General features: G+C 44.4%; 1 protein-coding gene across 3 annotated transcripts in view; it reads left to right on the top strand.

Annotated features, from left to right (window-relative positions):
- Window positions 1-14,085, top strand: part of LOC122533506 (extracellular sulfatase SULF-1 homolog) — a 98,314-nt gene that overhangs the window by 67,791 nt on the left and 16,438 nt on the right. For all 3 annotated transcript variants that reach the window (XM_043663311.1, XM_043663310.1, XM_043663309.1), the window contains exon 4: window positions 12,176-12,497. In XM_043663311.1, the coding sequence (XP_043519246.1) occupies window positions 12,176-12,497 (322 nt within the window). The remainder of the gene's footprint in view (window positions 1-12,175; window positions 12,498-14,085) is intronic.

Below are 14,085 nucleotides of genomic sequence, written 5' to 3'. Positions count from 1 at the left end.
CCCAACACAAGTCCTTTCCTGACAGTCTAACATTCATAATAAATTACAAGACTTAGTTCCAAGTCGCTAATAATCCACGAAAGTGGTCGATGCGACTATAACTAATGAAAATTAAAAGAAAGAAAGAAAGAAAGAAAGAATGTAAGGTACAAAATAGAAAATTATACTCAGGCACAGCTTTTTTTTCTCCCTGAAGGGTGGATGAAGATTTTAAGATCTCGGCTGATTATTCGTCGCGTCTTTCTTTTTTCAAAGAATTCTGGTTGGGTTGTACGGACGAATCAGATGGAAGAGGATAAGAGATACGCGGTGGAGATTAATCGGCCGCACGGTGCATGGCCTTGTATGTCCTTGCGCCCGCGGAGGTAGTGAACTTGGCTTAAAAGTGGCTTTCGCGCCCCGTACGGTAAAAAAAGAAACGCGACAGTCCATTTGAAGAAACGTAGCTGACCCTGAGGTATCTCCTTAATGCCTCCGCGTACGGAGAGCAATCTTCTCCGCCGCGCGACATTCTTCTCCGAATTCGACGACGCACTGAACCGCCTCAGGTTTTACACGAATTACGCTTGAAATCGTTTCGAGATCGTTCACGGAGAGGTATTACAGATTAAACGTCAAAGAGCGAACGAAACGCTTCGAAACATTCCACGGATCGGTAAAATCGGTCGAATTGTTTCTGGGAGTGAGGAGCAAAATGTGGAAGAAGGTTTCGACAGCATCTTTATACGGTGCTTTCGCGCTTTGCGATGCCTTTCGTCGATCTGCGGCTACAACGATAAGGCCACACACGCGCTCGAAGCCGCGTCAGGTATAGAACAGATTCAGCGTTGGATAAACCGAAGGGTCGAAGTTGTTGAAAAGGTGAGAACGAGCGGGAAAAACATTCGGTAGCGCACGAACCTGCTCGCTCACATATGTACTTACAAGCGCACAATATGAGTTGAATAAATTGCATTTCGACGTGTTGACAATATTAATAAGAATATACGTTACAATGCGTTGATACACACGTTAATAAAATTAAATAAATAGAATGTGAAACAAAAGGATATTTGACAATGTCTTGTAATTCGATAAATTACTATCCATGCTTGTTCAACGTCTATACTTGATACGATAAATAACGAAATACGATATTTTCATTGACAGATTGACGACTATGTACAAGGATATAATTTCTGCTTGTCACAAGAAAAAGAAAATTTGTTCAACTAATCTCGCGACTCAGCAAGGTGTGTATACATATTGTAGAATCATTCCAATCACTTTCTTGCTGAACCTAAAGCGCCTAAAGCACACGACGTTTTCTCATTCTTTCGTTACACGTACGTGCAATATCTGTCTCATCGATAGGTTTCATTATCCAGTGCATAGATCAAGATTGAATTTTAACGCGTTGAAGCTCAAGCTGATTCGGCCAAGTTTGATTAAAAATTGTACGTATAACAGATAAACAGTGCTCTTTACATTCAATGGATCGATCGTGTTGTTTTCATTGAAACAGTTCGAACTGATTGCACAACCTAGACCGGAGATATCTTAATAGAATATCAGATAGATCCTAATGGATTGCACGGATGCTTGGCTCGCTTGGTGATGGACGTCCCGTAGGTTTCTGCTTCAGAGAGGAGATCTGCTTTATGCAAATCGAACAAGAAGCTACGACGACCACGTTACACTTACTGGCACCTTCGTGGCACTTGGATCTCTCATCGTGGATTCTCGGAAGTGATACGCTCTAGCTTGATTCTCGTTTTAACGTGCATCGGGCAACGCTTTCCAAACCGAAGAAAAAAAAGAAAAAGATCGCGTTTTAAATACACGTTCGGAAAACGAGCCGTTTAAAAAGAGTTTCATCAACCGTCACCAGAGTAGACACACTCGCGTCGAACGGCACGGTTATTAAGTTTTTCCACGCTCCTTCGCTCGCTTGTAGTACTCGGTAACAAATTATTCTATCAGATTTTACGGCTTCGAGGAATTTCTCACGGAACGGTGTATTTTGTAATACGCTGTCGTGGAAGCACACAACATCATTATCCCTGGTAATTATCAGGAGCTCTCTTGCACAATAATTTGCCAACTGGCGATGTTACCGACTTGACAAGTTGCAAATTGTGGGTTATAAACGATTTTACGATTCCTGCGAACGACTCGTGTTCCTTACGAAACTTGCCATTTTTAAATGATTCATTTTGAAACGAAACGAAGTAAATAATAACCGCACGCAACGATGTTCACGAATACCACTACTCGTAGCTTCAACTACTCATTTTTTCTTTTTTTTTTTTTCTTTCTTTCTTCAACTTCGCTAATAATACTATTCCAGTCGCGTTGCGTGCAACTCTTGGAAATATTTTAAAAAAATCCCCGAATTGCAATCACTTGATAATCTTGGTAACTCGAGATCCTAGGGATTTTCAAATTTTTTTTAAATAGGGTTCTCCGAGAGTTCCTCGTCAGTTGGGGTCTGAAAGTTGCTCTCTACCGTGTAATTTACGCAGGCTCGCATAAGTGCGTTGCTCACAACCCAATTCATCGATATCAGATTTTCGCACGGGGAAATGGCCAGGCAAGAGTCCCTTTTTGTTCGACGGTGATCCCCCGCGATGCGATTCGAGAAACGGTTATTACGAAACCTCGGCTAAATCGACAATAGGCTTGCGAAATTCAAGGGGAACGGGCACAGAGTGTGCGACGGAGTCGCAACACTTGCGAAACTGCAGTCATTCACAGAACAGTCCCAGTTAAATTAATTTTCTTTCGAAAGAAAATTTTCTTGAGATCTTGTCAACGCTGAAACTACCGACGAGACGAAACTACAAAATTTCCATCAGGGACGATTTATAGGACGGGTAATTTGGAAAGTAAAAAAAATTATTTGCACATTTTACGAAGGATCATTGAAATCTCTAAATATACACTGTTTGGTGTCTGCAAAATTTCCAACTAAAATTATAAATTGGTCATTCTGACCATTTTGATAGTTCTGAATAAATAACAGTGGAATTCTATTTCTGTGAATTCCGAAATGATGAAATAATCTGTCTGATCAAAGAGTCAAGTTACTTAAGTCTAAGAATTTGCGGAAAGTTATTCGATTCGCGAGTTAAAATGTATAGAAGGATCCACGTTCGAGTTTCAAGACAACCCCGCACCCAGATACAATTTCCAATCTCCAGAAGGGAAATTCTTAGTCAAAGGAACGATGTTTTGTCCCGCGGAATTTGCGTTCTGTCGGCTCCTTCGATTGTTCCAGCTCGTATTTTCGCATCGAACGGAGCGTCTACCCTCACGCATACGCCTGCTCAGGCCTGCGCTGGCAATAAAACAAATCCCCTTATACGTTTGCAAGTTCGCACGGTTCCGGGATGTCGTATATGGCAGTCGAATAGGTTATTCTGCGAATCTCAGATACAAGACTGGCGAAACGGAGGGATATAGAAGAAATAGAGAGAGAGAGAGAGAGAGAGAGAGAGAGAGAGAGAGAGAGAGTGAGAGAGAGAGAGAGAGAGTGAGAGTAGAAATGGTACGGAGTCGCGATGACTTGAAGAGATGCTGGCAAACGATATATCGCGTTGCTCGACTCGCGTTCCTCGTTCGCTGTCTCATAATTCGCCCGCACACCGTACTCGCGGTTTTCCAAGCGTGTTCGAATAATTCTGGACGCTTCATTGTCTCATAAACATCGCGTTTTCTCCTATACATCTCACAATATACGCAGTGCAGACATCATCGACGAGAGAAGAAGAGTTATTGTAGTAAGTAAGGTGAAACAGTCTGAAACTTTGCGCGAAACAATCGAAGCTCTCGTACGTGTACAAAATGTTTGTGCAAATTAAAACGAATGAGAGAACACAGCGTGATTCATTTCGAGCAAGAAAATAATATCAAAATGGAGAACTGCTCAATTCTATCTGTCTCACTGAGACAAGCAACACCGTCGAAGCAATTATTCCACGGAATATTTCGAGAGGTGTAAGCGGAGAAGCCTTGGTCCGAAAGATATCGTCCCCATTGGGTCGTGTGTAGCATGTACACGATGATCGCGGAGACAGAAAGGATACGAGCGTAGATACGAGATACAGAGAAGGTGCTTCACGAAAGTCTGGATCGTTTGCGAGAGGTCTCGAGGCTGAACGAGAAGCCCAGGCGTTATCAGGATGGCCAGGTGGCTGTTGTTTGTCCAACTGTTCGTCGCCGACTTCGTTCGTTCGACCTGGAGCCTCATCTGCATGGACATGCAGACGTGACGCGACGCGGAAAAGGAAGAGATACCACGGCGAGATGGCATTCGCAGGCGGGCAGATACGCGGAATATTAAGAGATATAAAGGCAGCTGGTAGTTAACTTCAAATATTACCGGAACGCTCCGGCGGGAGTTCATTAAGGAAGTTGAGCCGTAAATGGTCTCCGAACCATCGGGCGCTAATAGTACGCGAAGTTGCCGGATAGCCGTCGGTCGGAGTTCCAACGCGATGGCCCGCGCGTGGTTTAACTTCGGTAATCGCACCGGCGGAGTTCGTTCGCCGTAGCTAAAATAGCTCGCCTCGTTGGAAAATAGCTCGGTGGTAGTGAACGGGAAGTATCAATAAAGAAAGAAATTTACAATGGGGGCGAGTGGGGGAATTTCGTGGTAATCGCGGCCGGGCGAAGAACTAGGTGTTTTCACGCGAGGAGAAAAGCTCGATGATCTACCTCGCGGCGGCGGTGGAAGGCGGTCGAGCAAACGTGTGCACACACACACACACACATACACACACGATGTGTGGCGCAGGTAGCCTCTCTCCGAGGCCGGGTTCGTGCAGGTGAGATTATCTAAATTTAAATCGCGCCGCGCGGCAGACCAGCGTGGAGGAGCATTGTTCGTAGCTGCGTTGCGGCTCGAGAGGACGCGCCGCCAGTTTTTCGAGTGGAGACTCGACTCGCGTGGGACACGGGAAGGAGAGGAAGGAGACGCTGAAGAGGCAAACGAGAGACACACGCGCGTGGAACAGAGACAGAGGAAGAGAGAGGAGGAGGATGAGGAGGAGGAGGTCGAAGACAAGCCGGACTAACACGGGGCACCCACAAGCTCGCTGCAAGACACACGAGGGTCGCCACACATCGCCCAGCACAAAAGGGCCCCCACGGTGCAGGTGCAGCTCTGCAGATCGGTGTATTCATTGGGCTTTTGCGACCCTCTCTACGCGCGTCGTCAAAAGGCGCGCGACGCTGCCTCTGATTGGGTGAAAACGAACGACACCTTAAGCCGCCCGGAACACACCGCCAGTCCTTTCGAACACAAGCGACGTGATTTTCTTCTCTCGCTTTCCTCCCCCGAGTTTCGCTCGGATCGCGTGAGAAAAGTGGATACAGGACGAGAAACAACTTTCACACCCTCTCCCGGCGAATCGTTGCAACGTTACTCTAACCCGGATCGTATATTTTTTTAAAGATAGAAAATAGAGAGTGGAATAAACCTTTCTTCTCCTGTTTTTTTACTCCTTTGCAGTTGAAATTGAATTTGGTACCAAACGATGCTTTGCGAAGAGACGTCAATCAATTTCTGCACATTAACGTTTCGCTGTAAAGTATCAAATCGAGCGATTTACATTATTCAAAACTTTCAACAAGCGATATCAATATCAATATCCATTATCAATATGTATTTCATTTTACTCGAGTGGAGACGATTGATCTTCGATCTGACAGAGGCGGAACGTATCTCTATGCAAAAGTACCCATTCCGATTCCAGGAAACGTCGGCGATGAACATACGTAGGAGTCGTCGCGAGGCTGATAATTGCGTTCAGGATGCAGGTGCAGCCGCGCAACGAAGACGTACGTCCCTACCCTTGATGGTACGTAACTTGTTAACGCTCGTCCGCGAGTGCGTCTTCCGATACGCCTTTGTACATTTGAACGTGGCAACAATCTTCCAGTCATTCCGCTAAGAAGCGAACAATCGCGAACGCATGGGACCCAGAGACGTTTGCTCTCTACCGGTATAATAAGACAAATCGCCCGCCATTATCTACATAACAACGATAACTGCGTAATGACGGTATCAACGCGAGACGTAGGCACAGCGAGCAGTTGCTCAGTAAACGTTTTCTGCGACTAATGTCCGACGAAGCGTGGCGCTTATTAAACGCGACAATTCGCGCAGTTGCGCGCTGTGACGCGATGCTTTTGAATTATACGATTCGGTTTATCCCGAACTTGGCAACTGCAATTACCCCGATGCAACAACGTGTCCCAACGTGGGACAACAATGTTGTTAATTTCCTTCCGGCTGCGCTGTGGAAACCAGTGTAACGTGAATTGTTTGCAACGCGTGTTCAGCTGCGCAACTCAAATTCACAGAAGCCCAACAACTCCGCAAGTCGAGGTTTAGCTTTGCAAGTCAAAGTTTGATCGCGACCCGATATGCGACAAGCGTGTGAATGTCTGTGCTTTGCAATAAAAATGATCCTTCCACCAAGTGGTAGAACCGCAACTAAACTACAACTATTTGTAAAGGAAGTCGGTGATGTATGAAATTCACATTGGAATTTACAAACGTAGAAGGAACGAGGGTGAAGGAAAGACGGAATAAACGTCGAATTGTATAATTGTACACGTTCTTTACATTTTATTGTCATTTACTTTTGTAAATGAGCAATCGATCTCCAGAAGCTGAATTTGTCTATCTTTGGGCGGCCGCGTCACTCTTGTTTGTTAAACTACTCTCTGAAAGCTCTCTGAAAACTCTCGCCGGTAGATTTCAGCTTCTTTATCTCTCTCTCTCTCTCTCTCTCTCTCGAAGCTCGTGTTTGCCGAGACTGTACACAAGTGAGAAGAGCAAACAGAGTTCGAGCAAAGGGACGTACGTCACGGCTCTCCGTTTCACCGTTCCCAGAACTCAACGACGCGATTTTCGAAAAAAAAAAAAACTACGCTCGCTCGCTCGCTCGCCGAACAAACATCTCGCGTGTCCCGTCATCCTCTGATCATCGCTCGTAAGAAGCACGTGCATTTTTATTCGCCGCGAATCACCGTGATCACGAAACTTCCTCATAATAGCTGGTGATTTGTGCCCGCTTGTGTAAAGCCGCTATTTGTTATGCGATCCGTTTTTGCCGGCTCCTCGTTAAACTTGGCTCGCGTTCCTGGTGCATGCGATGCGCCTCTACATCGTCCCTAGAGCGGGGGACGTACGAAAATCCTAGAAACCGGCCGACACGCGAACCAAGCCAGTCCGTGCCGTTCGAGCTCCCGCTCTTCCCGAAAGCGGGTTAATACACTCGGCGCACGAAACAACCCGGCCGAAATAATTGGGAGAAAGACCCATTAGCGATTTGGTTCATCGCAATGCGCCGAATATAGCCGGGCGATGCAACTCGGGCTTGCTAATTCAGGTACCGCGTATCCGCTAATTCGCCAACATATCCCGGCCGTTGTCGGATTCCGCCGCTCATACTTGAAAGAATTTTATTTAACAGTATTAATTATTTCTTAATTTAATAAATTAATTAAACTTAATTTTATTTAATAGTATTTAATATTTTTAATTTAATAAATTAATTAAATTTAATTTTATTTAATAGTATTTAATATTTTTTAATTTAATAAATTAATTAAATTTTATTTTATTTAATAATATTTAATATTTCTTACTTTAATAAATTAATTAAATTTAATTTTATTTAACAATATTTAATATTTGATAATAATTAATTTATTTGGAATATTATTTTTAAGAATTATATTTTTGTGTCAATTAGATATAAAATTAATTGCTGCTATTTCTTCAATTGTTCATATAGGGATTGTATTATATAAGAATAATATTAATAACAAAATGAAGACAATATGGGAGATATTTTATAATAATTGGACATGGATTTATTTCTTCTCGATTATTTTATTTAATTGAATTTTTAATCAAACTAAAGACGGCTAATTTTCGACGACTAATATTCTACGTTGCAACCGTGATCGAGGATGACGGAGAAAAAGAGTGTTCTTCCCTTCTTAGCATACGTATGGCAAATCGAAGGGAAGGGGAAAGAAGCGTGGATTTATCTTCTGGACTCAGTCACGTGATCGGGAAGAGAAGCCTTATATAAGGGCCAAGTGAATCTGTACCTAGCAAGTCACGAAGACGCGACCACCTTCATCGTGGATTCCCAAAACTAAGCTCTCTACCTTCAACATTTTATGAATTTTTACGTATATTTACATCTTTAAATTCCTTCAAATGGATGCACAAACGTCTCGTCGCGGTAACGAAATTTTGCAGAAAATTGCCAGACTCGAACGACAGTCTCGCGAACGAACGGAACAAGGCCCAGAGAAACGGCCGTTCGTCTGAGAATGACACGGCCAAATGGAAGAAAAGAAAGTGGGGCAATTGGAGTAGTACGAGGGATGGCGGCGGCGTTTACCTGTTGCTTCTCTCTGAAACGCGCCGGCCTGCAGCAGCCGGGGTGATTGCAGCAAAAGCGCGCAAAGCAAAAGCGCTTTGGTAAAAATGCAAAAATAATAGCCAGACGGGTCTGGAATAGCGTTCGATCGTAAAAAGACGGGACACAGTCGGCCGGGTCGGTCGACAAAAGCGAGACAAAAGGACGAGTCAGAGGAACCGTGATATCCTGGCGCCAGTCGTGGCTCCGAGTTCTCCTCTCTTCTGGGCGAACAAAACGAATATCTGGCAGGAGGGAGGGGAGGGCGAAGAGAAAGAGAAAGAGAAAGAGAGAGAGAGAGAGAGAGAGAGAGAGAGAGAGAGAGAGAGAGAGAGTCGATGAAACGGTTGCCCATGGCCGATGCAGCGGATATACACACTCGTGTGGGCGGGAATATGGGCCAACCGATCCGGCGAATTCACGAAGAGGACGCGTCAATTCAGCAAACCGCGTCGAATCGCGGACGACGTTAGAATATTTGGCCTCGAACGAAGACTCCTTTCTGATCAATGCCGAGTCAGAGCTAGTCTATCTCTGCTCTCTCTAACGAGCATTTTTCGTGGGCTGGACTCGGATTCCACGTAAAGGAATAACACTTGTACGTTGGAGAGGATTTATTCAACGTAATTGTGGTCAAGGATGTCTTGAGATCTTCCTGATGGAAAAAAACTGTTCTTTTTTTCTTAGAGCGGCTTTTTATAATTTGTCAATTGAAGCGTGAATGACCAACTACTGGAATAACTATGAGTAACTGTTCGTAGAGAACAGTTTCGGAGGTCACTGACTCACAATCAGTGTTAGCACTGAGCTAATATTATCAGGCCTAGTCATCCAACACTGGATAGAGGAAACTCTGCGGAATTTTGCTAAAACGGGAAAGTTCTCCAAACTGTGAAAGTACAGTCTAGAACTTGAATCCTATCCTCGCGATCGATTCGTCACAAAGCGCATCGCAGATTTCCAAGGAATGCGCAAAGTATGACGTAAGAAATAGAGAAGAGCCGCGACAACAGTGATTAATTGGAATAGCGGAGTGGCAATTAGATTCGTTACCAAGACTCGCGCATACTGCGTCGCGCGATAACAATCTAATTGATATTTACAGCTGACTCGGTGCCATTCAGGTATTTTTAGGCTGACGTCAAATCAGTGTAAAGTACGCTCGAGGAAGGCGATGGCAACGACCTCGCAAGGATGTGGGGTATCAAGCGGGACGAGAAAATCGAAGGACTCGATAGGGAGGAATCAACGTTCGTAAATATACCGCGCGTAATTCAGCTGTCGATCGGTTATTAAGAGACGTCGGTTGCAAGTTACGCTGTTATCTTCCCTGTAAGACAAGAAAATTTCACGCTGCTAATGCATGAATCACGAGATGTTAGATTAATTTAATTTAAAAGACAGGACAAGCCTGAATGTTGTTGAACGCATCCAACTAGACGGATTTATCGATAATTAAAGCGTAATCGAGCATCGATCATATATATATATATATATAGAGGCGGGAAGCGACAGACATTCGTTCATGCGAATCTTCCAAGTTGATGAACGCGATCCTTCGGAACCTGTTTCCCGTGAGAAACGTGTCTCGGTTTCGAAAAGTCGCTCGACAGTATCTCTACGCGACGATCGAGAGAGAACTTTTTCGAACGGCGTTGCTAATTAATTCGCGACTGCTTTTTTCTCTCCTATCCGTCTTGACCGCGTCGACGAAGAAACCAGGTCGAACATCCGCCGATCGACGTCCTCTTTCTTCCCCCCTTGACACACACCGCAGGAAACGTCAGCTCGCGTGATCCGTAGCCAGCTCGGATAAAACCATCCCTGACATCTGGAATTGAAATGCTCGTCCTTCCTCTTTCGACGCTGCGATTATCGAAGTTTTCTTCCCTCGGTTCGCTTCCGGGCGAATCGAATTGCTCCGAAATGGAAAAGTCACGAACGACGTTTCCCGTTTATCGTTGCGCGAGCTAGATTTCACGAAATTGGTGGATTTTCCCGATGCTTTTTTGAAAATATGAACTTGCGACGAGGAGAATATTGCTTCACAGATCATCACGGTCGTTCCGAAGGGTTTTAAGAAGAAATCACGATGAATGTCGAACAGATCGCAAATTTTATCACGATCGTGTCGTCGGCGCACGACAACGCGAGATTAAGGAGAACCGTTCGCGAAATATCCGCTACAAGCAGCCACCCGTCGGTTCCCCGACGATTTACCGCTCTTTATAGTTAGTCGACGAGGCGGGCCTTTATTGAGATGTCATCGGTTAACACAAAACGAGAGTAATGCGATTGGGCGAAGCTCGGTGGTCCTGGACCGGCAAAAAGTTGCCCCGTCTCCCTTACTTCGTGCAACTGTTATAAATAAGCCGCCCCCCTCCCTTCCCTCTCCTCGTTTATAGGCTGTGCTCGATAGCGAAACGCGGCTACAGGTATGTAAACGTCGCGGCTACCACGAAAGGGACGGCATGGTACTTTTGAATTAATTATTTGATGGTACCCCCTATGAATAATTCAACGCTAAACCCGTGGACCCGGCGTGCCTGTATGAGGAAAGGGCGCGAGGGTAGTGGAAAATGGGATTGCCTTTTGATTTATCGCGGGCCAGCGAAAGAGAGTGAAAAATCTTGGAAATTTCTCCGCTGGATTCATTCGTCTAGCTCGGAATCGAACCCGTGGGAAAGTGAAAATTTCAACGTCCCAGGGATGTTTGAATTGATGTTGCAGATAGACGCTACTCTAATTCGATCTCTTGCAAGCTGAATCGATCGGTACTACCTTTTAAAGTCTAAGCAAACGCAAATCATTACAAAACACACGAAACCTGCAATAATAGTCGATACTCGTTCAAAATGTCAAGTTTTACGTCGAAACAGTAGTAAAAGTCGGACGACCGACGATTATTTAGGCATTTAGGGACCGGTGTGACAACAGTTAACGTGTTAATATTATCGCGCAAATAGACCCTTTGCTAGGCACTCGAATGAAGAATAGAGTAGAATGGAAAGTTAGAAGCGCAATAAAGTTACGTTCTGTTAATCGATCGATCAAACGAAACGTGGTTTCGTAGAGCAAATCGCGCTTTCCGATTGTGAGTATCAGGGGTGCAAGACGAAAGCAAAACGTCAGGTAGGGTAATCGATCTCATACACGAGTCAGTTCCTGCGACGAACCGAGCGTGTCCGTAGCACATTAATTACTATTGCGACAGCCAGGGTTAAAGATCTATCTTTTACTAAGCATGAAGCTGAAACGAGCTCGCCACGCCTTCGTATCATTACTCACACGATGGCAACCTTCTGATCTGTACTTTTTCCTAAACGCACTCGACCTTTTCCAGTTTACGTGTCAGCAGAACACAGAGAGCAATTAGCCAATCTAAAATTCTACTTTACTATAAATTTTCTTAGTGTTGAAGTAAAAAGTTCAGACTCGTTAAGACTGTCGAAAGAAATTATGGCTTCTTCGAATAAATAAATATTCATAATTTTGTATTTTTACAGTATCGAAACTCGAATCGATCGCATTCAAGAATCAAAATCGGAGAAGTTTCATTTGTCCAAAAAACCAACATCTCTCATTTTAACAACTACGAGGATACAATTACTCGCGAGTCGCAAAAGTCACGGGAAAGCAGCGCGGATGAATTCGACTTGAATCGATTTCGAGAAACGGAGTTCCATGCCCTGGCGGGCTGTTCGCGAATTTCATTTAATTCACGTTGTCGCAAACACACGTTTCAGGTTACTTCGGCAAATACCTGAACAAGTACAACGGCTCGTACATACCGCCAGGCTGGCGAGAATGGGGCGGTCTCATAATGAATTCACGGTACTACAACTACAGCGTGAACATGAATGGGAAGAAGATAAAGCACGGCTTCGAGTACAGCAAGGACTATTATCCGGACCTGATAGCGAACGACAGCGTGGCTTTTCTACGCCAGAGTAAACACAATTTCGCCCGGAAGCCGGTGATGCTGGTCGCGAGTTTCCCGGCGCCGCACGGCCCGGAGGATTCAGCGCCGCAGTTCTCGCACCTCTTCTTCAACGTCACCACTCACCAGTAAGTACCGTGGAACTTCTGTCATTTCTATTTGCCTTCGTTACCGTCCCGGACCCGGTTGATATATCTGGGTCAGTTCGTTAGCCTCCCCCAGGATCAGAAATTTATTTGCCAATTACCAAAGATTTCGTTTCGAACCTCCGGTTCCAATCAACGCGACGGTATTCGCGAAAATTATTCGAATATTTACGGTGGAAAACTTTGATGTTCCCTATGAAAAAACAAATTTACGGTATAACGAATGCGCTGCGGATTTTTACGAAAGGATGAAACAATCGTTCCATTTGCCAAATATTACGAGAGCTATATTTTCTAGATCTATTTGTTTTTTTTTTTTTTTTCTTTTTTAATGAAAGTCGTACTTTGTAACATCTCGATATGTTGGAGTTGCGAATCGGAGCTTTAGAATCGTGAAATTCTTTGTTTTTTTGAAATTGAGAGCTACGTAAGTCACAGGTCACTGACTATGGATTATTTTGCACGTACATTCTCTTTACGGCTGTTTTCCACGGCAGGAATTGTCAGAGATCGCGATTTACCTTCTTTCCTCGAGATATCGCCCCAAGATTCTATCGCGTTAAGCTCGCAGAGATATACGATAACGATAATCCTTTCGACGCGTTAAATCGCCTGGAGAAACGTGTAGGTGGCGATTTACTATTTTCTATATGGAGATCTCAACATCGGATTACAGGATGACAAGCTGTACTATTAAGCACGGCTAGTGCGCACTTCTATCGACAATGATATTCGAGATCACGTGAGATTGTAATACTGAAACTTTATTAACGAGCGAGATAAATTTGTAACTAAAGGACTTTAAAACTGGTGCTCGTTTGTCGTGAATTTACGACTCGAAGTTTTGATTCTGTGTTACCGTACGATTGATTTTCTCGAACCGGAACGTAATATCAAGAAAGGTCTAATTTCACAACTGTTTGACACTTTCTCTTCCTAATTGTAAGTTACGAAGTCAAAGAGACCTTTTCAAATACTCGTGGTTTCTCTTCTTACAAAAAAAATCTATCATTCCTTTTAGGCTGACAAACATTCACAAGAGAAACACATTAACTTGAAAAAGAGCTTCACTTTTAAATTCGTCTTTCATCTTATGTTCTTCCTCGAGTATCGTGTTACACACACGTACGGACAGAATACACTTTACGGTACACAAATGGAGCAACGTTCATTATCACCAATGGCGTGAAAAAAACGAGTGCAGGCTTCGTTCTACATCGTGTCAACTACAACTTCCAATTCCTTCCGACGTGACGCGTTTCATTTTCATTCACGATGACGAACGGGTAACACGCGAGCGTACCATAGACGTCGACGCCACCATACACGCGCTTCCTGACAATGGGAGCTGTTTCCACGAAGAGCTCGTGCACGTGTGAGAGAGAAAGAGAGAAAGCGAGAGCCAACGTATTCGACGTCCGGCGTCGAAGTTTTCTCAAGCTGTTGACCATTCAGAGCTGTCGTCCTCCAACAGAAGGAGGATTCACGCGTGAAACGGGGCGATATTCGTAGCTGGTTCGTTCTGACGCGCGACATGAGAATGAGAAGTGGACGAAAACAAGGGACAACG

Source organism: Frieseomelitta varia, unplaced genomic scaffold, assembly GCF_011392965.1.
Source record: "Frieseomelitta varia isolate USP_RPSP 00005682 unplaced genomic scaffold, Fvar_1.2 scaffold_533, whole genome shotgun sequence".
Lineage (NCBI taxonomy): Eukaryota > Metazoa > Arthropoda > Insecta > Hymenoptera > Apidae > Frieseomelitta > Frieseomelitta varia.
Note: the sequence above shows the minus strand (reverse complement) of the source record. Positions and strands in the feature narration are given on the sequence as shown.